The following is a 22,760-nucleotide window of genomic DNA, read 5'->3' on the forward strand; positions in this document are numbered from 1 at the left end:
TCTGTCCCCAGCCATATCATTGACCATGCCCTGCTGGACGTGCCCTTCCTTCAGCTCCCTGAGGAGATGCCATCTGCCCTCCGAGAGCAGCTGGACCACACATTCTGAAGACACCAGTAGTCCTAGTCTTGGCCCTTCATACACAGGCCTGCAGCTCATCAGTGCTGAGGAGCAGAGTGGCCTGGCTTCCAGGGCCGACTCGACTGGTAAGATGGAGCCCCAAGCCAGAGGGCTCTGCAAATCACTTTTGGTGACCTGTTGCCACTCATCAAATCTCTGCAGCCAGCTTTGTTTGCAGAATGAGTTCAGGCATAGTCATCCAGTCAAAAAGCTAGAATCCTGAGTGGTTCAAAATTGCACTGGGAAAAAACATGCACACAGATTGGCTGGTTGGTTGGCAAGGTTATCAATACTGAGAAACCATTTGACAGTGTATCTTAAGGGGCTGTTTTCTGACTGTTCTGTACAAGTACGGTTCCCTGTCAATTTATTTTCTCCTTGGTTAACCAAACTATGTGTAATATGAACAAGGCTGAATCTTTCATCCTACCACCCACGCACCTTCCCTATTCAGCAAGAGGGAGGTTACATTTAAGCAGAGAAAAAAGAAATGTTATGTGAAGTGGAATGAGAATCAGGATGCAGCCACTGTGTCCAGAGTACAGATCATTTCGCAGTTCTGTTTTTTCTGTTGTGCCTGGATTGAGCTATGCACCAGTGTATAACATCCCATGTTCTCATTTATTACATTTCTGGTAGGTGTAGGGTGGGATGCTGGCTGGCTTTGCAGGTAGAATATGGGCCTGTCAGCAAGCACTGTATTATGGGTTGGGTTTAGGGCAGCATTGGAAAGATGTGTGTGGTTAGTGTTTTGGTTGTTTGGCCCAAGGGATTGCTTTCCTTTGAAAGTGATAGAGTTACTGATGGTTTCTCTGTAGATGAATTTACCCAGTGTGTCCAACAATATCTGTTTTTCCTTCTCAAAGGTGTGCTTTAGGAATTTGTTTCTGGATCATTTTTCAAACTTGGGTAACATTTGTCCTCACGGTGTGTGCTACTGGGAGGTTCTACAAGTAAGAGTGATCCCTCTTGCAGACTAAAGGGTTGAGACAGGATTTGGTTTGGTATTTGATAATATTGCAAGGAATCCTAGTTTACGATGGTTTCTCTCTCTTCACAAGCCACCGTTCTTTATTGCATTTTGTTTGCACTGACACACTCAGTTCTGGTTGATGCTCTGTGACAGATGATCTTGATCAGCAGCTGAAATATGCCCTCATACCCCCCTCTCCACCCTGGGGAACATTTCATGGATGGGAGCATCTTGTGGATGGGAAGTCACAAGCTGAGGTGGTGAGGAAGAGAGGCGGTGCTTGCCTCCCGTTTGCATCTCCTTGCCCTCAACCTCTTTGCCAAGCCTTCCCGTGGAGGAGGCTAAGAGCACACAGACGCTGGAGTCAGACTGCTCAGGTTCAGATCCTCCTTCTGCCATTGTGACCTTGGGCAAGATTTTTAGTATCTTTACGACTCAATTTCCTCATCTGAAAAATGGCCGTAATAATAGTTCTTACCTCAGCCAAATTATTACTCACTCCAAGTGCGACAGTTTATGTACAACGTCTTAACATAATGCCTGACACAGAATGAATGATCGTCAAGGATGTGATTTCTTCTCTCTCCTGCCCCAGGGTTCTTATTGCTTTAGAGAAGTAGAGGTGGGCTCCTCACTGCAGCAAAAGTCAAGATCTCTAGGCTCAGGCTGTTCTTTTTGGTGGCCTCTTTACTTAGGTGAAAATTGCTTTAATTCCTAGAGGTTCAAATGATGAAGATCAGAGTCGTAGCCTGAACTGGACATTGTTAAGCTGTCCCCAAAGCTTATAATTATGTTTAGTATCTCCCTTTTCATTGAGAAAGCCTCCTGCCCTGTGTTGTTTTGGTCAGAGTCCTAGCAGGAAGCAGATGGTGCCCTCAGAGGGGTTTATCTGAAGAGAGTTTAATGAAAGAACTGCTTACAGAGGCAACAAGACCTAGATTCATGGAAGAGGGGCTGCCCCACAGGTGCTATGGCTATAGAAAGAACAACACCACTGCCAGAGACTTGGCAAAGTGGGGAGAATAACTACCCAGATCTTGTGTTGGTCCTCGCATCAGCGGATCTTGTCGGAAACCAAAGGGCATGGAGCCCTGGTGAGGCAGCCCACAGCAGTCAGCCACCAGGCCACAGAGCAGGTGTAGAGAGGTGGAGAATGGCTTTGGAGTGAGGGGTGGTGGTGAAGCAAATGGAGAATAGCCAACACACTTTGGTCCCTACCAGGAACTAAATGTCCTGCAGGCTGGGGTCACTCCAGAAACACAAATGCAAAACCAGGACTAGAGAATGATGAGTGATGCTCTCGGTTCCCTCCTTCAGCAGGAGGCGGTTTCTGCAGCTACAGGGAGGCTAGATGTGTGGCCTTTTAGCAACCGTCCTCTTTTGCAGAAGTAGTAATAATCATAGCCAGGACTTACTGAGTGTGTGCTGTGTGTCAGATGTGGATTATCTCTGCCTTTACAAGAATCCTGCTGGCAGGCATCATTCTCATATCCTAGTTGACCCTGAGTCTGTAGAAGGTTAAGAGACTTGTCTAAGAGAACACCGCTAAGGAATGGACAAATCTGTGTCTTAGTTAAAGTTCCAAAGCCTTTTCCAGTGGCTCCCAAACCTGGCAGTGCCAGAGTCATCATGTTATCAGTTTGCTGTTACCTTCCAGACCTGCTGTACAGATAGGTATAGCGGAAATACATATATATACCTGACCGGTGCCAACAGGGTGGAGTTCTGGCTTTGAAAAGCCTTTAACTCATCCTGGGTCCCAGGATAGAAGGAAGATAAGGAAAAACAAGGTTTAGGAGGACGACCAAGTATTTTCGAAGCCTGCGGCACTTACCCATCTACCCCAGCAATGGGGAATTTACAGATGCTTTCAGTTGAGCTATTGAGAGCTTCAAAGAAATTGATAAACATGGAAGAGTGCCCCCAGCCAGGTGGCTACCCATCCTCTGCCCAGCACCGGGCCTGTGGCACTGGCCAGCCTCTGGGAGAGCCCTACTTTGAGGCTGGATGTTTCAGTCAGGGTAAACTGAATCCCTCAGGCTGGGGAGCAGATTCTCATCCACCTCTGTCTCCCCTCCCTGGAGCTTCTCTTCCTCATCTGTGAAATGGGGCTGGGCACCCCTGCACAGGCAGGGCAACAGGGTGTGTGCAGAGGTGTTTCGTACAGCGCCCAAGGAGTAAAAAAACAATCCTAATTGAATAGCCCTGTGCCTTATTTCCCTTTAGCATGGGAAATGAGGGTAATTATTGCCTACTCCTTTATTGCCCCAAAGAGGACTGTAAACCATACGCGTTGTGGGATGGGATCAGAGAGGGGCTTCGCGGTCCTCAGCAGTGAGCCGGGGTAAGTGGAGAGACGCTGCGGGGTTTCAGGATGATGGGTTCCTGTGCTGAGGGCTTGGGGGTCCTTGGGAGGACCTTCCTTGGGGAGACTTCTGTCATTTATCTGCCCACTCTCGACCCCCATGTCCTTTAGCATTGCGGAGGGAAGAAGAGGGTGAAGAGAAGTTGCCCCGCCAGCCCAGGGGTTTCCCTGCAGATGCGGCTGGGGCAGATGCTCCGCGATTCATCTCCTGTGTGGAGCGGGATTATGGTGGCCCAGGCCCGGCCTGTCTGCCTGGCTCTGTTGCTCTGTACGAGGCCACAGCAAGCCGTACCTCCTCGCTGTCCTTTGCGGCAGGAGTCCTGCAAGAAGCTGGCATCCCCACAGGGCAATCCCGATTCCCAGCATAATTGTGCAGGGAAGGACTCTGTGATCAGCCTACACTTTCTTCTCGTTTTCTCACTAAGGGGATAATTAGCAGGAGGAAGGCAAATAAATCCCCAATCCCCTCACCTTGGTTAAATCACGGGGTGTGGGCAGAGCTGGAGAGCAGTGTAGAGGTTTGCTCTGGGGTTTGGCTTTCCAGTGCAAATGGCAAAAGTGGGACTAGGCAAGATCCCTAATAGCACCCCCTGTCTCCCCAGGGTCCCCTTTCCCTAGATGACAGGCACACCCTGTCATCACATACAGTAGCTCTGTAATGCCCCTAGTTTTACCTGAGTTGATAAATGGTAAGAGGGTCGAAGGAATAAAAATAAGCCTTCTGCCTTGGAAGTCCATTGCAACCAAGAGAAGAGAAAACACAAAAATGTTTACAGTAGCACAAGCTGCTGTTAAGTAGTGGGCCTCCATTTTGGTTGCACAGGCTCTGGACGCGCAGGCTCAGCGACCATGGCTCACGGGCCCAGCCGCTCTGCGGCATGTGGGATCTTCCCGGACCGGGGCACGAACCCGTGTCCCCTTCATCGGCAGGCGGACTCTCAACCACTGCGCCACCAGGGAAGCCCCTGGGTTTCTTTTATGCATAAGAAAGGTGTCGGTTTACTTGTGGGATGACAATGCTCAGGTGTATATGCAAACTGAGAAACTTGATGCTGGGTGAAGCACATAGCAGGTGTTTAATAGTTGTCTGTTGAATGGATCCTTGCATGAAAGGAGTGGGATTCCAGGTGGTGAGAGTCATCTGCATCCCAGACATCTGTATCCCATTTGGGTTTAAGAGTCCAGCATTTCTCCCAAGTGTGTCCCATGCAGCCGCCAGGATGCTGGGGCCAACGAGTTAGGTCATGACCTGCCACCTTTGTTTTTTTAAAAAGTATTTATTTTATTTTTTAATTTTCGGCTGCGTCAGGTCTTAGTTGCGGCATATGGGATCTTTCGTTGCTGTGTGCAGGCTCTTTGTTGTGGTGTGCGGGCTTCTCTCTGGTTGTGGCACGAGGTTTCCAGAGCACGTGGGCTCTGTAGTTGTGGCGCATGGGCTCTGTAGTTTGCGGCATGTGGGCTCTCTAGTTGCGGCACGTGGGCTCAGTAGTTGTGGGGCACAGGCTTAGTTGCCATGCAGCATGTGGGAATCTTAGTTCCCTGACCAGGGATCGAACCCATGTCCTCTGCATTGGAAGGCGGATTCATAACCACTGGACCACCAGGGAAGTCCCCCTGCCACCTTTGCTGGAGATTCGTAACATGTATTAGCTTATTAAAAATTTTGAAAAGTCCTGAAATGATATGATATTTATGTATGTATCTATGTATATGTATAATTTATATTTATATGTGTGTGTATATATATATATACACACACAGACACATATATATTTATATACACATACACACATATATATATTTATATACATCTACAAATCATTTTAGTCTTTCATTAACCCATAGTGCCTATCTGGTTACCTGGTCAGATCTCAAGGTATAGAAACCCAAACATACATAAATTAGCAAATTTGAGTTGGAAGTGCATGCCGTTGCTAAAGTGTTGGGAAACCAGAGAAACCAGAAAGAAATATTTTGACAAACTTTCCTGGATTTACAAAGGTAGCTCTACTTTGTCTCATGCTCTGCTATACCTCTTGGCCTTTTTTAAAAATTCTAATTCAATAGACTCAGGAATACATTTTGCCAAACGTTCTTTGTATTTAAACCCTCGTGGGCTTTAAAACAAATGTAGACCAGATGTTCTTGATTTATTTGCATTTAACTGATCACAATGGAATTCTGCCAGAGCAGTAGGAGATCCCCAGGGATTTGGGCCTCTTCTTCCCCCCTCCCCTCAGAAACAAGTGTTTATGATGGGTAGAAATCTATGGACTCGGGAGTTCAATTTTTGTGACAAGCACTTTTTATATGCTTAGAAAGTTTCTGTTGTCATGATTGGTTAAGGATAGAATGAGAACATCACCGGGGCCGTGTGCCTCTTTATAAGATGTAACACGTTTCTCTGTTGCCTGTTTTGTCGTAATCCTGCTGCAGCTGGTAGAACACTAGACCAGGGGGCCCAGATTCCCAGTAAACAGTAATTATCATTGTGCATGATGGGGCTACAGGGGATTCTTGTTATTCTTAAGGCACATTTGTATTTTATGATTCTTTTTCACCTTGAATATATTTTGCTTGGAAAACAAAATGAGCTAACTTATTTTAAAAATTCTTTTGTCTAACTATGAATTTCAGTGATAATTTGTATCCCTCCTGAGTAATAGTGCCCTCCTCAAAATCGAAGAACAGTAGAACATATTTTTAAAACAAATTACATCTTTTTCTCTTTCATTAACAAATAGAAATTTGGCCCCATTTCTGTTATTAGGATGCCCCAGGATCCTTGATATTGTTGTTCCCATTAAGTTGTACATTTTGGATTTTTTTTTGTTTTTGCGGTATGCGGGTCTTTCACTGCTGTGGCCTCTCCCGTTGTGGGGCACAGGCTCCGGACGCGCAGGCTCAGCGGCCATGGCCCACGGGCCCAGCCGCTCCGCGGCACGTGGGTTCCTCCCTGACCAGGGCACAAACCCGTGTCCCCTGCATCGGCAGGCGGACTCTCAACCACTGCGCCACCAGGGAAGCCCTACATTTTGGATTTAAATCAGTATTTTAAAACTCTAATGATTGCTCTCTTTGAAAATTTCTTTTCAAAGAGGTTCAAAAGTTTCTCAGAAACACAAATTTTTATTGAGTAAAACTGGTATTTTGCCAGTCATTGCAAATACAGAAAAGAGTGAAGTGTATGACATCTGTCTATGAAGAACGATAACCTACAAATTTTTGCTGTTCAAAGGATCATTATATATAACTTAAAAAATAGTTTTTAGCTATGGAACATCTACTGTATGCTAGGAATGTGTTACACACATGCACAGACACATTTAGTCTTCATAATCTTAAGAGTAGATACTACTACCCCATTTTGTAGAAGCAGAAACACAGCTAAGGAGATGAAATGATTTGGCCAAAGTCACACAACTGAAAGGGTAGTGTTGGGATTCAGTCCAAGCCTCTCTCCTCAGTTTCCCTGCCTGGTGCCTGGTAATGAGAGGCTGGTGTTTGTGAATGCAGTGAGTTGTGGGCAGCAGTTATAGAGAACCTTCTGGGGGCCGAGCGCTGCTTCCTCTGCATCCCGGGAGCTATGTACAAACCTCCCTCATGAGTTTATCTCATTGGGTGGCAGTGACTTGTTCAGGAGTCCCCACTACACTGAGGCCTTCTTGGAAGCAGGAACCACATCATATTCATTTTATATTCCCAGAACACTGCCTGGCACGTTAAACTTACGCAGTGGACATTTGTGGAATAAATTAACTATTCTGATATAGGGCTAGAAGACCCTTGTTCCCAATCCTGTTCTCCAGTTACCTAGGCTTAAGTGTATTTGCTAATTGAAATGTAACTTCATGACAGGGAAGAACTAAAAGGGAACAGATAGGTGCAGCCAGTGTGTAAATAAGACTTTTTCCCTGTGTTTTCACATGTTAGCCATTTATCCAGTCATGTCCATTCATTTTGTTTTCCTGTTCTTATTTGGGTTTTACTATAGTCTTTTAAATTTTCTAAAAAACAATTGATGTATGTGTGTGGGTGCAGTGGGGGGTTCTCTCTCTGTCTGGGTATCTCAGAATTTCACTTACCCTATATATTCTTTGACCAAAGCAGCCATATTTTCCTTTCCTATTTATTTAGCTCAGAGAGTGCAAAGAAGGTGATTTGGGGAAAGCTTTTCTGTGATATTGAAATAGGTCCTTGTGATTATTGAACCATCTATGTAGACCAAAATATGAGAAAGAGTGGTAGAGTTTAAGATGCTGTGCTCCATACAGATTATCTAAACTAGATATTTTAGAAGTACTTAATAAAAAAACCTGTGACCTCCAACCAGAGATTTTGCAAGTTCCTTTTAGAATTGCTAATGCACTAGTCCTGAAGAGGAGGTGACAACTGTAGTGCCTTTTATTCATTACTTTCTGTGGTGGTCTTTGTAGTGTTATGATCTTCCTTTTATAGATGACAACACCAATGCCCAGAGCCACACATTAGTTAAGGGACAGAATTAGGATTGATGTCCAGGCTTGTTGACGCTGTGCAGCTCTGCCCGTCCTGTGGCTGAGCTCTCTGCAAGGACCACTTCACTGCACCCAGTCCTACAGGGCGGAGTTTAAGAGGACGGACATGTGGACACAGGGTGGGAAGGGGAGGGCGGGACAAATTGGAAGATTAGACTTGACATAAATACATTACCAAGTGTAAGATAGATAGCTAGTGGGAACACGATGTATAGCACAGGGACCTCAGCTCAGTGAGAATGAAAATACTTCCACTTAGAAAATTAAATATGTTACTAGAGCATTTTAAAATTTCTTCTGTGCTATATGTGTTTGTTTGGGGGCTGGCCTGTTTGTTTGGGGGTTGAGTGCTGGCCTGTTTGCTTTGTGGGGGAGGCCATTGTTTCAAACATTGCTGTCATATACTTGTGATTTTTCGCTGGCATGATGCTAGTTGCTTACTCTTTGCAGGAAGTAGATATAGAGTGACGGAAAGCCATGATCTTCTGAGTTTGACAGACCAAAGACCACTCCTGCTACTCCCCTGCTCCGTGACCTTCGGCAGATTATTTAACCTCAGTGACCTTTAGTTTCCTCAACTGTAGAATGGAAATAATAATGATAATTGAGCTTGCAGGTTTATTTTGAGGGTTCAGGGAGACCTGGAACATAAAGTTTCTGGAATAAAATAAGGAGTAGTCGTTATGATGATAGCGGTATAATGCGGTTTTCAGAATTCCTCATGTTTTAGAGCTAGGACTTAGTCAATGGGAGGAAAATTCTTTTAAGTTGTGGAAAAACGGCCAAGTGGAACTCCGAAGAGGTTCTCCTTTATGTCCTTGGCTAGTTTCTGTAAACTGCCTTTACAGAAAGGCAGTTTCTTTTATTCTTTCTGTTCTCATTGACTGAAGGGTGGGCTCACTCAGCATGCTTTGTGAAACCACTTGTGTCTATGGCATTTTTCTGCAGAATTAGAATCAGGAAGAAAAGCTTCCCTGAGAAGAGGAGGGAGGGAGGGTGGAGGGAGGGGGAGGGCTGGATGGGGGTAGGGAGCCCATGCCAGGTTTACTTTCATGAGGTGCCTCGCCCCTCCTCCTCTTCAGAATTGGTTTGTTTGGACAAATTGGTTGCCTCAAGCAACACATCATTAGTTTGAGCCGGAATGTATCCCGGGAGACTTGCCGCTTTCCCTTTGCCAAGTAATTGTCCTTTTCCCAAAGAGGATGCTGGGACTGTGGAGGCATTTTCCACTTTGGCATATTTCAGTCCGGCCCCCCCCACCTCCCTCACACTGAGTGTCTGCTGCTTGCACTGCGCATTTAGAAAGCAACCGGTTGGGAGCTGTTAATCTTTGTTTTCAACTCCAGGATTTTGTCATCCTTCCTTAAACCCTCAGTACTGGTGTCTAAGGAAAGAAGATTGTACAGGCAGACCTCGGAGACATTTCAGCTTCCCTTCCAGACCACTGCAACAAAGTGAATATTGCAATAAAGCGAGTCAGGCAAAGTGTTTGGTTTCCCAGTACATATAAAAGTTATGTTCACACTCTAGTATGTTATGTGTGCAATAGCATTATGTCTAAAAAACAGGATAGATACCTTAATTTAAAAATCCTCTGGAGGCTTCCCTGGTGGAGCAGTGGTTAAGAATCTGCCTGCCAATGCAGGGGACACGGGTTCGAGCCCTGGTCCAGGAAGATTGCACATGCCACCGAGGAACTGAGTCTGTGTGCCACAACTACCGAGCCTGCGCTCTAGAGCCCACGAGCCACAACGACGGAGCCCATGTGCCACAATTACTGAAGCCCGAGCACCTAGAGCCTGTGCTCTGCAACAAGAGAAGCCACTGCAATGAGAAGCCTGTGCACTGCAACCAACAGTAGCCCCCGCTCGTGACAACTAGAGAAAGCCTGCGTGCAGCAGCAAAGACCCAACGCAGCCAAAAATAAATAAATAAAATTTAAAAAAAGCTTTGTTGCTAAAAAATGCAAACCATCATCTGAGCCTTCAGCGAATTGTGATCTTTTTGCTGGTGGAGGGTCTTGCCTTGATGCTGACTGATCAGGATGGTGGTTGCTGAAGGATGGGTTGCTGTGGCAACTTCTTAAAGCAAGACAGCCATGAAGTCTGCTATGTTGGTTGACTCTTCCTTTCAGGAATGATTTCTCTGCAGCATGCAGTGCTGTTTGATAGCATTTTACCCACTGTAGGACTTCTTTCAAAACGGGAGTCAATCCTCTCAAACCCTGCCACTGCTTTATCAACTAAATTTATGCAATATTCTGAATGCTGTTGTCATTAAATACATTATCGCAAATGTGTTGTCATTTCAACCGTCTTCACAGCGTCTTCACCAAGAGTAGTTTCCATCTCAAGAAACCACTTTCTTTGCTCATCTGTAGGAAGCAACTCCTCATCTGTTAAGGTTTTATTATGAGATTGCAGCAATTCAGTGACATCTTCAGGCTCCACTTCTAATTCTAGTTCTCTTGCCCTTTCTACCACAGTTATAATAGTAACTTCAAAAATCACTGATCACAGATCACCATGACAAATGTAATAATGAAAAAGTTCGAGATATTGTAAGAACTACCAAAACGTGACACAGAGACATGAAATGAGCAAATGCTATCGGAAAAAATGGCGCCGATAGACTTGCTAGATTCAGGGTCACCACACACCTTCAATCTGTAAAAAACAAAATATATCTGTATACCTTTAAATATGGTATTGGCAGAACTTTTTGTTATCGTATGTATGGTAGTGCTACCCAGAAGAGCCTGGATGAAATCCCGGGAGTTGACTGGAGTTCTGTGACTGGGCAGGTATGTGCCCTCTGCACTCCCAGTTGCTCGCGTTTCCGTTCCTGAATTGCTAACATTCAGTGCGCTTTGAGGCTCCTTTTCCAGTAGTGATGGTTTGGGTTATCAATACATCTACCTTGCTTCACTCTCTTTGTGACTCTCCAGAAATAGAATTCAGGGCCACATCTTGGTAAAAAATTTATAAAATGAGAGAATATAAATAAAGTCCCTAATGTGAAGAAGAGCAGATAGTATTTTTATTTTTTAAAGGTATCCATTATTTGTGAATTTACATTTGAATGTATCTACCTATCCATTTCCCATCTTGTACCAGAAAGAATTATCCCTATGAATGGTTTGCAGGTCATGTCTGCTCAGATTATATCAAATATGAGGCACTTGCTAGAGCTGAGAGTCTTTCTGAGTTGGAACAAAGAAAAGCCATCTGGTCCTTGCTGGAAGTAATACTATGAACTTGGCCTAAGGATATCAAATATGGACATTTTTAATGGCAGTTAAGGTAATTCTATTGTAGGTAAAAGCACACTTGTTTTCAAAAAGCTTTCAAATACATACATAATTTTATTCACTCTTTATTATAGCCTGTGAGATAAGGAGAAAAATATCCTGCCTTTTCGCAGAGGAGGAAACTAAGGCTTATTAATTTTCAATGATTTGTCCTCTGTTCTACTACCAATACTAATATCAGTATTAGGCATATTAATATACCAATTAATGTATGAATATGTATTGTAAAATACAGATGCTAATGACATATCAATACTTTATATTATACCTCATATATATTTAATATACTTTATATTATATATTGATATTAATAATATTGAAATAATTTATATAATGTCCTTATATAAATTATACATAGGCGGCTAACTGCTTTAACAACTCCAAGATTTCAGTGGATTAGCACAGTTCAAGTTTATTTCTCATCCACTCGACTGTGAGTGCAGGGTGGCGACAGGGTGCTGTGCTCCAGAGTTCAGGGACCCATTGCTGTGCTCAGAGTCTCCTCTGTTCAGGTGGTGGGTGGGAAGTGGACGTGCACAATCTGTTGGCCAGAAGGCAGGGCCTGGCCATGCCTTCCTGTCAAAGAGGCTGGAAAATTTGGCCTCGTTACATGAAACTTCAGTTACATGAAGTGTGGCCACAGTTTCAACCAAAGGTTATCAAGCACCTGCTATTTGCCAGGTACCATCAGGTACTTTTATACACATTGTCTCATCTAAAGCTCACAGTGATGTTCACATCCTCACACTAATATTCCAGTTAGAACTCTGGGACTAGGACTTGGAACCTTGGGAATGTTCCACAGCTTTTGTAGCAACTACTCCTTTCCTGTCACTGTTACAGCCCCACCCCCTCTTGACCCATGGTCTCCCTCATCCTTGCTGTCGCTCATCATTCATCTGAGGCCAGAGCCCCTTTGCCCTGCTCCTTTGCCTTTCATTCATTCACTCATTCCAACCTGAGCCATCTTGTATCTTTCAAACTCTTGTTGATGGTGAGAAAATAGTCTACGTCCTCTACCTGTACATTGTTCTCCTTATACTCTCTTGTCCTAAAGTCATCTGGCTTCCCTTCCCTGTGGCTCTAATTTCCTCAACCTTGGAAGGACTGGCATCATCTCCTTTCCCCCTGGTTACTTTCATGCCATTATGGAGCTGCCACTGTTCCACAATTTTAAATAAACCTCCATGTCCACTTCCACCGTCCTCTGCCCAGGTTGTGCATGTGCATTGCTGACTCTGGCCCTTGACTGTCTTCTCCAAGCCCATCCTCCCCTTAATGTTATTTCCAGTGATGTGGAGTCCTTGGCTAGTGGAACGAGTGTTGGACTAGTAGTCAGAAGAGCTCAATTGGAGGCCTCACTCTCCCACTTAGCAGTGATAAGATTTTGGGAAATCACTTGTGCCTCTCAGCCTCAGTTTCTTCATCTGGAACATGGCCATAATGATACCTACTCGATGTAACTACTTCCCAGGGTTTATTGAGGAATAAAATGAGGTATGGATGGTCAAGTTAACTTCTAAACCATGAATACTATGTAGAGGGCAGGTACTATGGGCAGTTGCCCTCTCAGCTGTCCAGTGGCATGCCAAACTTTGGGTCTCACTGCTGCCTGGAACTTCTCTCAGTGATCTTCTGGCTTCACTTTCCTTCCTACCCAGCCTGGACCCCAAGGGTAATTTTCTTCAGTGTTCTACCAACAGCCTTAGAATCTTTAGCTCTTTGACTTGCCACGATATCCCTTTGGCCAGTTCTCAATCCTGAGTAACCCCTACCACATATGTGTAACCTCTGTGCCCCTGAGCTCTACTGAAAACCAAAATGTCTTGAATTAATCCTATTGCCTCTTCAAGAACCTTGCTCTTTCAATATCTGCCTTGCATATTGTGTATCTTGTCTCTCTTCACCACCCCCAAATTCTCTTTCTCGTAAATATGCTCCATTAACAAATAATACTCTTAACAAATAATTGATTTTGATCTTGCTTCCTCTCATGTTGACATTTTTTGATGACTTTCCTCAACTAGGTTACACATCCCCTTGTAAATTTTGGCAGGACTGACTCCATAGTAAATCCAAGAGTATTGTTTATGAAACTTGCAGAACCCATAGCCGTGGTATGAATTCCTGGTCTTCCTTTAATATAGACCTTTGTCTCTCCCTTCAGTCTCTCCAGCATGACTGACAGTCTAGCTGTATCCACAGAACCAAAATTAGAAACCGCTCTTGAGAGGTGAAGCAGTGGATATTCCTCACTCAGCACCTTCCTGTCCTGTTCTGTCCATCTCTCTAGACCATCTCTGCACATCTTGTTAGATGGATATGACAGGAAGCGTTTGGGGTGAAGAGGGACATGATTAGGGCTTGTAATGAGACCTCTTCCCCCTCCCTTTTTCTTTCTTCTAGTTTCTTCTCTCTTCCTTTTCCTTTCCATTCCATTAGCACACAGATGGTTATTGGGTAGTGTCTTGGAGAGTGTCTCTGGTCAGTCTTCATGCAGAGAATGGGTCACTGTCGTTAGTGCTGACTCTTGTACCTAAAATCGGCAGCAAGGGCTTCCCTGGTGGTACAGTGGTTGAGAGTCCGCCTGCCGATGCAGGGGACACGGGTTTGTGCCCCAGTCCGGGAAGATCCCACATGCTGCAGAGCGGCTGGGCCCGTGAGCCATGGCCGCTGAGCCTGCACGTCCGGAGCCTGTGCTCCGCAACGGGAGAGGCCACAACAGTGAGAGGCCCGTGTACTGCAAAAAAAAAAAAAAATCGGCAGCAAGTCTTTGTTCAGAAGAGCTGCCTGGCTCCCTGGTATGGCGCACCCGTTGCTGTAGGGTGTTCCCACTCCACGTATCTTGCCCCTTCCCCGTCTTCCTTCTGCATTATTTCTGACTTAGGCTTGCCAGTGGCTCCTTGTGCCAGCCTCACTTGTGGAAGTAACATCAGCCAAAGTGCTTCAGCTCCTGATAAACAAGATATGTCCCTCTTTCCTTCCAGGTGCCCAGGGAGGGTGTTTTGGCAAAGTTGAGAAAGACGTGGAAGTAGAAAGAGAGGAAGGTATGAAGAGCTTGCTTGAGGCCTAAAATCCTAGCTGTCGGCCCTCATAATAATAATAGGTGGTGGTTGTCACTGTTTTAGAGGTTCTAGAAAGTTGGTCAAGATTCTAAATTATTCCAAGCCTGGATGATGAAATTAGCACCTTCCCCAAGTCCTTTGTGTTGAAAGCTCCATAGTGTGTGGTGGGATTTGAATTGTGGCCTAATATTTAAGTAAGTGAAGTGAAGGAAAAAAGTAGTCAAGCCAGACAAAATAAGCAGTCTTTCAACAAATCGAATATTTCACTTCTCCATTATAGATGCTTCTTAGATGCACACTTCCAGCAGAAAGGAAGTGGGTATCGGATTTGGCCAACTACTAACACCCTGGAGGTGGCACAGTCACTTCCCGAAGGCAGGCTGGCTGGCTGGTTTGATGGAATCGTCTCTGGCCTCACTGCCACGCGTGAACCTTGACATCCATTCTAACTGGGGCTCGCTTAAGAGTAGAGTGAGCTGCAGGTGCTGTGTAGCATCCTTCTCACTGATGAGCCTCTTGGCTTTAGAACAGAAACTTTGACCAAGACATATTTTACCATCTGCTTCCAAGAAGAAGAAAGGGAAGTCATTTGGGAACAGGTGTGCAAACCCAGCTCTTTTCTTTAGACAGAAATGTGAAATATCATGTGTGACGACAAACGGATTCTCTGCTTTTTGAATGACCTACGAACTTCCTGATAAATGTGGGAAAATGGAACTAGAGAATCTGTTCAAATCTGGAAAATAAAATCGTATTGATACTAAGTAGCTCAGTATCATGGAATCTGAAGAACTGAGCATCACCGGGGACCAGAAAAGGTAGTTTGCCAAGGTCCCAAGTGAAGCTCTTTTTAAAAAATTATTTATTGGAGTATAGTTGATTTATAGTGTTGTGTTAGTTTCAGGTGTACAGATAGTGAATCAGTTATACATGTACATATATGCACTCTTTTTAAGATTCTTTTCCCATATAGGTCATTACAGAGTATCGAGTAGAGTTCCCTGTGCTATATAGTAGGTCCTTATTAGTTATCTATTTTATAAATAATAATGTGTATATGAGTCCTTAGTATGGCAGTTCCTGCCTGAATACCTAACTTTGAAGGATGCAGTCACTAGAGAGGCAGCCCATTCCATGTTCAAGCCATGTTTACTATCTACCCACTAGTCCTTTGGCAACTAACTGCCTGGTTTGAACACTGGCTTCCATACTTATTAGCAGTTTGACCTTGTAGAAAACACTTAACTTTTCTGAGCTTCAGTTTCTTTGTCTACAAAATTAGAGCAATCATAGTAGTAATTTCATAGGATTGATAAGGTGAATGAGAAATGTATTTAATGTTCTTAGAAAACTGCTTGATACTATAGGTGTGCTTAATAGATGTCAGTTCTTCCAGTATAATGATAATTGTTATTATAGTTATTATCACCACACCTTGGATCTATAAAGAATAAACCCAATCTTTTTTCTGTATGACATCTTCTTCCTTATTTGAAAAGAGCTAAATATCCTCAGTCTCAGAAACAGTTTACAATTCAGCTTAGTTCTACAAAGGTGACAAAAGAAGTTCAAGGCGCTGAGGTAGGTTTAATATACTCACGCCCATTTGGAGACCTCAACAGTAAAATATGTTTAATTTTCGAATAATGATGACTTTTTTCCTGGAATTTATATCCCCAGAAGAGCGATTTTAAAGCACATAAATAAAATAAGTCTAACAAGGCAATGGTTCACTTTTCTTTGCTGGATTAAAAAATAGTGCTTGCTTATGATGTATACAAAGTACTTTTTTTTTGTCATTTATGTGCTTAGAATCTTGGACATTTTAGAGTGTAAATGTGACTTTTTTCAGAATCATCTCAAATCTGCAAAGCCAGCTGGATATCCTCATTTGCTAATAAATGATATCAGACAAATACGCCCATTACTTTGAGACCACAGGGGATGTGGCCTAAGAGAGCTGTTTGTGGCAGCAGCCCTGTGAGAGCCATGGACTCCACCAACCTCGCCGTCCCCAGTGGTGACATGGGGAACTTGCTCAGGAATTTCGTTTTGACAGACCCGGGGGGCTGGGAGAAATCCAGCCACTTTAGAGTAGTTGGGGGGTTATAACCCCATACACATGTTTATGATCCATTTTATTGCTGACTTTGGTTTTAAAGGAGGATCTGCTGTGTTGTTTGAGAATAAAAATCAATCTCAGACAGCCACGGGGTTTGTTCCCTGGGAAGATGACAGGCCAAATCTTCATTAAGTTGTTGAGGAATGAAGGAGGGCGGGTGCTCCCTTTTCCCTTCCCACAGTGGCTGGCAGCAGTGAGGCGAGGATGTGTGGGCTCCTGGGAGCCTTTTGTTTGGTTTCTATGGCTGTGACCTCGATTAGCTGCTCTGTGTGGAGAGGAGGGAGGATGCAGCTTTTAACCCTCATTCAGCAGCTTCAACGAGGTCATCTTTTTCTCCTCTGTCCAAGCATAGAGAGATGCATAGAGGCAGCTTTGTGGCATCATTTGAGGGTCTCTGGTCAGAGTTCATTGCTCATACTGGTGAGTGATGGATGCAAGTAGGGGAGAAAAAGGGCTAGGGACTAACAACTTTATTTAATACTTTTCTCTCCCCTCCCTCCCAATAGGGTGGAACTGTGGTCACGCAGAAAATCTATGCTGGGGTCACCAAGACAGGAGATGCATACCAGCTCTGCCCTTTCTAGGCAGCTTCCCAACCCCTGAAACAGGGTTAGTGCTACCTGAGGTGAGAGCCTCTGAGTGGAGTAAGTAGAGGAGCAGATCTAAAGTACTTAGCACAGTGGCTTGCACACAGTACTCGTGTCCACATTTCCTAAGATGGGAGGGGCTAAATTATCCTGGTTGCTTCCAGCAAGCATCCAAAGCATTTGTGGCAGTCGTGAAGAACAATAAAATTCCAGAGGCCTTTTATTTGCTCTAGCCTTCCAGTATTATACACATGGCAGTGTACACACGCACACACACACACACACACACACACATACGTGCGCACACACACACACACACACACACATACATCTCTTTTTCAGGTGCTGGTGCCTCACAGGTGGCTCTTGCCATGTTTTGCCCTGTGGTCTTGGTGGTGCCATTTCAGGGCGAACCAATAGGAAATGAAGAAGCGGACCCTAAATGTGAGCAGAAGTCTTAGTCATACTCTCTTCTGCTTCCTTCCTTGCCTTAACATAATCACTAGGCAACTTGTTATGGCTTGTTTTCCAGAAAGGTCCAGAGAAGTCTATTGCATCGTCTAGTTTGTAAGGCCAGCTAATCCTGGGGCATGGTGGGCTTTTGAGTGGGTGCTAACAGATGGTGTGAAAGGAGGTAATTCCTGCCCTGGGGGAACTAACCTGGGAAAATAAAACCAGCACACCTGAAATAATTAGCCACCAATTCCGTGCTAAATCATGTGCTGCTGACCCAGTGTTAGTGCAGTGGGGGTGAGGGTAAATTGGAGATTGGTGAGGGTACCCGTCTCCCGAGGTACCTAGTGCTGTGCCTTGTGGGAAGATTGAGCAGTGTGTGTGTGTGTGTGTGTGTGTGTGTGTGTGTGTGTGTGTGTGTGTGTGTGTGTGTGTGTGTGTGTGGATATATACGTATATATATAAACTACATGCATATATACACATACACGTGTGGCAGCTTTTCCCACATCTTTTTTTTTTAAAATTAGATCAGAGTTTTAATTTTAAGTATTTCATTATAAAATATTATTATAAAATTAAAAGACATTTTAAGGGAAACATAAAAAAGGAGCCATCCCCAATCCCACATCCCCAACACAATTAATTTATCAAAAAGTGTAGCTCATTCTTAGTCTCTTCAGCGTCCAGCCCGGTTCCCCGGCACGGAAAAGGGGCTGAGTGGATGTCTGTTAATGGCCATACCACTAGTTCCTATACCAGGTATCTAGACAGTGACGTTACAGAGGGTGCCAGCCCAGCACCTCTCACAGGCTGAGTTCTTCACTGCATTATTGTGTTGACCTCTTCTCATAGTGTGAGGGGGGCAGTAGCAGAGGCTCAGCATGGCTAGGTAACTAGGGGAGTGCTTAGCAGCTTTTCTGTTAGGCCATCGAGCCTTCCTGAGATACAATAAATGGAGAGAGGTAGGTGCCTAGGGTAGAATGTTTCTCCCACTGCGTCTGGGCAGTGTTAGTGTTTCTCCTTTACCCCGTAGAAGAGGATGTCACTGTTTCCCCCGCCAAACTTCTCAAAGAACATTCTCATTCCTAAGGTATCAGTGCCAACAAGTTCTGTGACTTCTGTCTACCTGCTTTTCAGGTAAAGCAGGCTTACCTGTTGGTACTTGCACAGCTTTGAAGAGTCCGTCATGGGCCTAGTTGCTGTAAGATGAACTAAAACTGATTCAACTTCTCCTGTCTAGGACCCCCTCCCCTCACCTTTGCTCTCTTTATCCCGCTAAACAGTTTGAGCCGCAAGTAGGCTGACTGGTCCAGATCTTTGGTCTGGGTTCACTGGATGTATTAGCTTCCTAGAGCTGCCCGAAAAAGTTACCATGAACTGGGTGGCCTAAAACAAGGGAAATTTATTCTCTCATAGTTCTGGAGGCTAGAAATCCGAAGTCAGTGTGTCAGGAGGGCCGTGCGCTCTCACAAGGCTGTGGGGAAGAATCCTTTCTTGCCTCTTCTAGTATCTGGTGGTATTGGCAATCCTTGGCATTTCTGGGTTTATGGCAGCATAACGTCAATCTCTGAGTCCATCCCCACATGGTCTTCCCCGTGTATCTCTGTGTCTCCCTGTCCCTTATAAGGACACCAGTGATTGGATTTAGAGCCCACTCTAATCTGGTATGACCTTATCTTAAATAGATTACGTTTGCAAAGACTGTATTTCCGTATAAGGTCATATTCACAGGTTCTGAGGGTTAGGACATCAGCCTACCTTTTGGGAAGATACAGTTGAACCCAGTACACTAGGTGAGCCTTCAGTGTACCGCAGGCCAAGTCAAAGGTAATAATAGTACTGATTTATCGTTCTTATGGAGAAAATTGATTCCTTCTTACGTCTCTAGTGATGTAATTGAGTTGATCCTGTTCTTCTCTCTTGCCCCAACCCTGTGGGTCACCAACAGTACTTATTTTCAAAATAGCCAACTGGAATAATTATTATCCTGGAACAAATAATGCCCATTTCCATTCCTTTATACGATTAAATGTAAATTCATGAGCAGAGACTTTGTTTTGTTCACTTCTATGTCTCCAGCATCTTAAAGCCATCATCAGCTTGGGACAAAGTAAACCCAACGTCCCTTTATTTATTCACCCAGCATTTATTAAGCAACTAGGTCTGGAGGAAACAGTGCTGCAACTAGTAGTAACTACATTTTATTGAGCATCTACTCATTTTTTGGACACTGGAACAGGCTCTTTGCATACTTTATCATGAATCCTCACAGAAACCACAAAGTAGGTATTGTATCCCTATTTTATAGATGAGAAAACTGGGTGTCAAAATGTTAAACTTTGACCAAAATCATAGAGCTCGTAAGAATCAAGTATGAATCTGAATGATGTGCTGTGGACCCGTCTTTCTCTACCCTTGGAGTGAAGATTTCTGGATGATGTTTCCCAGTTGTTTTCCCCAGAAATCTAATTGAGTAGTTTTTTTTTTTAACTTGATCATCTTTTCAGTATAATAGATTTTAATAAAATATGTAGATAGAAAGGAACTCTGATATACTGTCTAACATAAAACCTCATGGCCAAAAGCAGAAGTGGGAAATATATGCTTTCATTTCAGGCAAATATAAACCTTTAATAATAATAGCATCCCAATTAATAAATGAAAAAGTAATGGGAGAAAATCACCATTTTCCAATCCCTATGAAATAATACCTAGGCACTGATTCTCAATGGCTGCTAAGCGCACAAAATCAGAGGTAATCAATATGAGTTGCCTCCTGATGGAAGTACACAATACCACCTATCAATTTGCTATTCTATCCAGAAATCCAATATGAATTTCATCAAGCCTCTAGATCTAACTATGAATTCATGGAAACATGGGGGGCAGAGAACTTGTTAAATCACAACATAATTAAAATGTGGATTGTGGGACAAACTATATGACAAAAGAACCAGGTTCTTTAACTAATAAATAGAAAGGAAAAAAAAAGATGAAAAAGGAACTTTTATATTAAAAAAGACAACATTTATCAACTAATTGCAGAATTGATTTGAACCAAGTGCAAAAAAAAATCTTTGAGACATTTGGAGAACTTTTAATACTTACTAGATACTGGATAATATTAAGTAATTATAGTTTTTTGCTGTAATATTTTTGTTACGCTTATAAACAGAATCCTTTTCTTTTGGAGATACATGGGGAAATGTTTTTGGATAAAATGATGTGATACTGGGAACTTGCTTCAAAATAATGCAGAGTGGGTAGGGATATAGGTGAATCAAGGTTTGAATGCATTGATAATTAAGCTGGTGATACGTACGTGGAGGTTTGTTACACCTTTCTCTCCACTTTTATATATGTTTGAAAATTTCCATAACAAAAAATGTTAAAAAACGTTTTATAATTATTGCTAAAAGGAAGTAGTTCAGAGGGTCTGATAAAACAAGAGGAATGAAGGAAAAAAATCTCTGTCCATATGAAAAATAAGCTGGTCCATTTTCTACTGGAATTGTGTTCACCTACTAGTTAGTATTCTGATGGACCTGCTCTGGGAACAGCAGCTGAGTAGGCTATGGACTGGGTGATCAGGAACAGCAGAAACAACTTAGTTCCTCTTTTAAAGCAATTGTCATGCTCTACCGCCAGCACATTTAGAGCTGAGAGCAGTGATGGTCACTACTGATATTCATGCTGTTACCTGGAACTCTGCCCTTTAAAGAATGTTTCACATACTTCTTTCAGTTAATCGTCAATCACAGCCAGTGAGGTAGATGATATTATCATCACTCGAGAGACCAGGAAGCTGGAGTTCCGACCTGTGAGTTGACCAGAACATACGTAGCGGAGCTGGCACCCCAGCCCTGTCTCGGATGCCGTTAAGCACTGCTGTTCCTTCCTTACTCCTGATCTCACAGCAGCCAAAGCAAGCATTTCTTTTAAACGTGTGCCTTTGTCGGAGCAGGGCTGCGCTACCTGACTTCTTTCTGGATGGACAGTCGTTGCTGAATATAATTGAGAGTAAGAAACAATGCACTGGACATGAAGGTTATGCTAAATTAGAGGGCAGGAGAGGGGACAAATACCCCCCACTTGAATAAGCTCCTACCATCTTCTAGGTGCTGTGCTGAAATCTATCTTCTAGCACTGGGGGTGGGAGTCAAAGCGGAAGAGGGAAGGAGTTAGATCCTCCGTCCTTTTTTTTTTTTTTTTTAACCCTTAGGGTAAAATGCATAGCATGCAGTCAACTGTAACCACATTAAGGGAATGCGAGTCTCTCCTCTTCCTCCCTTCTCTCAGTTGGCCCCTCTGTGACTTACCTCACCTTCAAGGCTTTCCCTGCTGGGGAAGAAGGATGGGGAACAAAAAGAGAGAGAGAGATTGGCAGGAGGACCAGGTCAAAGCATGGGCACCCCAAACCAAGCTAAGACCCTGGGTGATTTCCCAAACTATAGAGGTGTTCTGCAACTATGTTAGGGGGAAAGAACCTGGTGGACTGATGTGGAAGGTCTCTGGCTTTTTTAGGAAAATGTATTGAGAGGGTAAGAAGGTATTGATTCCCTTTTTCTCTAGACAGTTTTTCTAAGAGAAATGAGTCAGTCAAATCATTTCTCAGATGACCTTTTAAATTCTAAGGAGGCAAGAAAAGCTATTTCTAATTAAATATTTAATGCTTGTTCTAACTTGTGTACTAATATTATATCAGGTTTGTGATACAATATATTCTGTGATACAGTGTACGTATAGAATATGTTGGAGTCCCTTGTGTAGTCATATGGGGTTCAAATGTGTGCACATTTAAAAATTGTTTCATGACTGAGACAATGTAACGGGGTATGTGCCCAGAAGTGACCCACACATTTTCTGGATGTTATTTCATTAATCAGTAAAAAGGAAGGGTTGTAGGGACTAATCTCTCAAAAACTCTGAGGCATGGAACATCATTCTGCTATTTTAAATGAGATTTGTATCTCTGTTTTACAAGATCTTATTATGTCTGGAATTTATAGGAAGCCAAGGTCAGGTGTTGGAACAGAACCCCCAATTATCAATACATTATCCTAAGGGAAAATGGCCCCCACTTTCTAGTGCTACTTTGAGGAATATATTGTGGCAAAGATTGGGGTTGCTGACATCATGTTTACTTTGTTGATAGAACTTCAGGCACTTACTGTGCACTCAGAGTGCTGGGTGTGCACTCTGAGATGGCTCACTCAATCTGAAAATGGGGATAATAATAGCACGT

At 43.6% G+C, this 22,760-nt stretch overlaps 1 protein-coding gene across 2 annotated transcripts in view; it reads left to right on the plus strand.

Moving 5' to 3' along the window:
- The window catches only part of STON2 (stonin 2), a 139,298-nt gene that overhangs the window by 62,098 nt on the left and 54,440 nt on the right, over positions 1–22,760 (plus strand). For both annotated transcript variants that reach the window (XM_060004102.2, XM_060004103.2), the window contains exon 4: positions 12–206. In XM_060004102.2, coding sequence (XP_059860085.1) covers positions 12–206 — 195 coding nt within the window. The remainder of the gene's footprint in view (positions 1–11; positions 207–22,760) is intronic.

Source organism: Delphinus delphis, chromosome 2 (assembly GCF_949987515.2).
Source record: "Delphinus delphis chromosome 2, mDelDel1.2, whole genome shotgun sequence".
NCBI classification, from domain to species: Eukaryota; Metazoa; Chordata; class Mammalia; order Artiodactyla; family Delphinidae; genus Delphinus; species Delphinus delphis.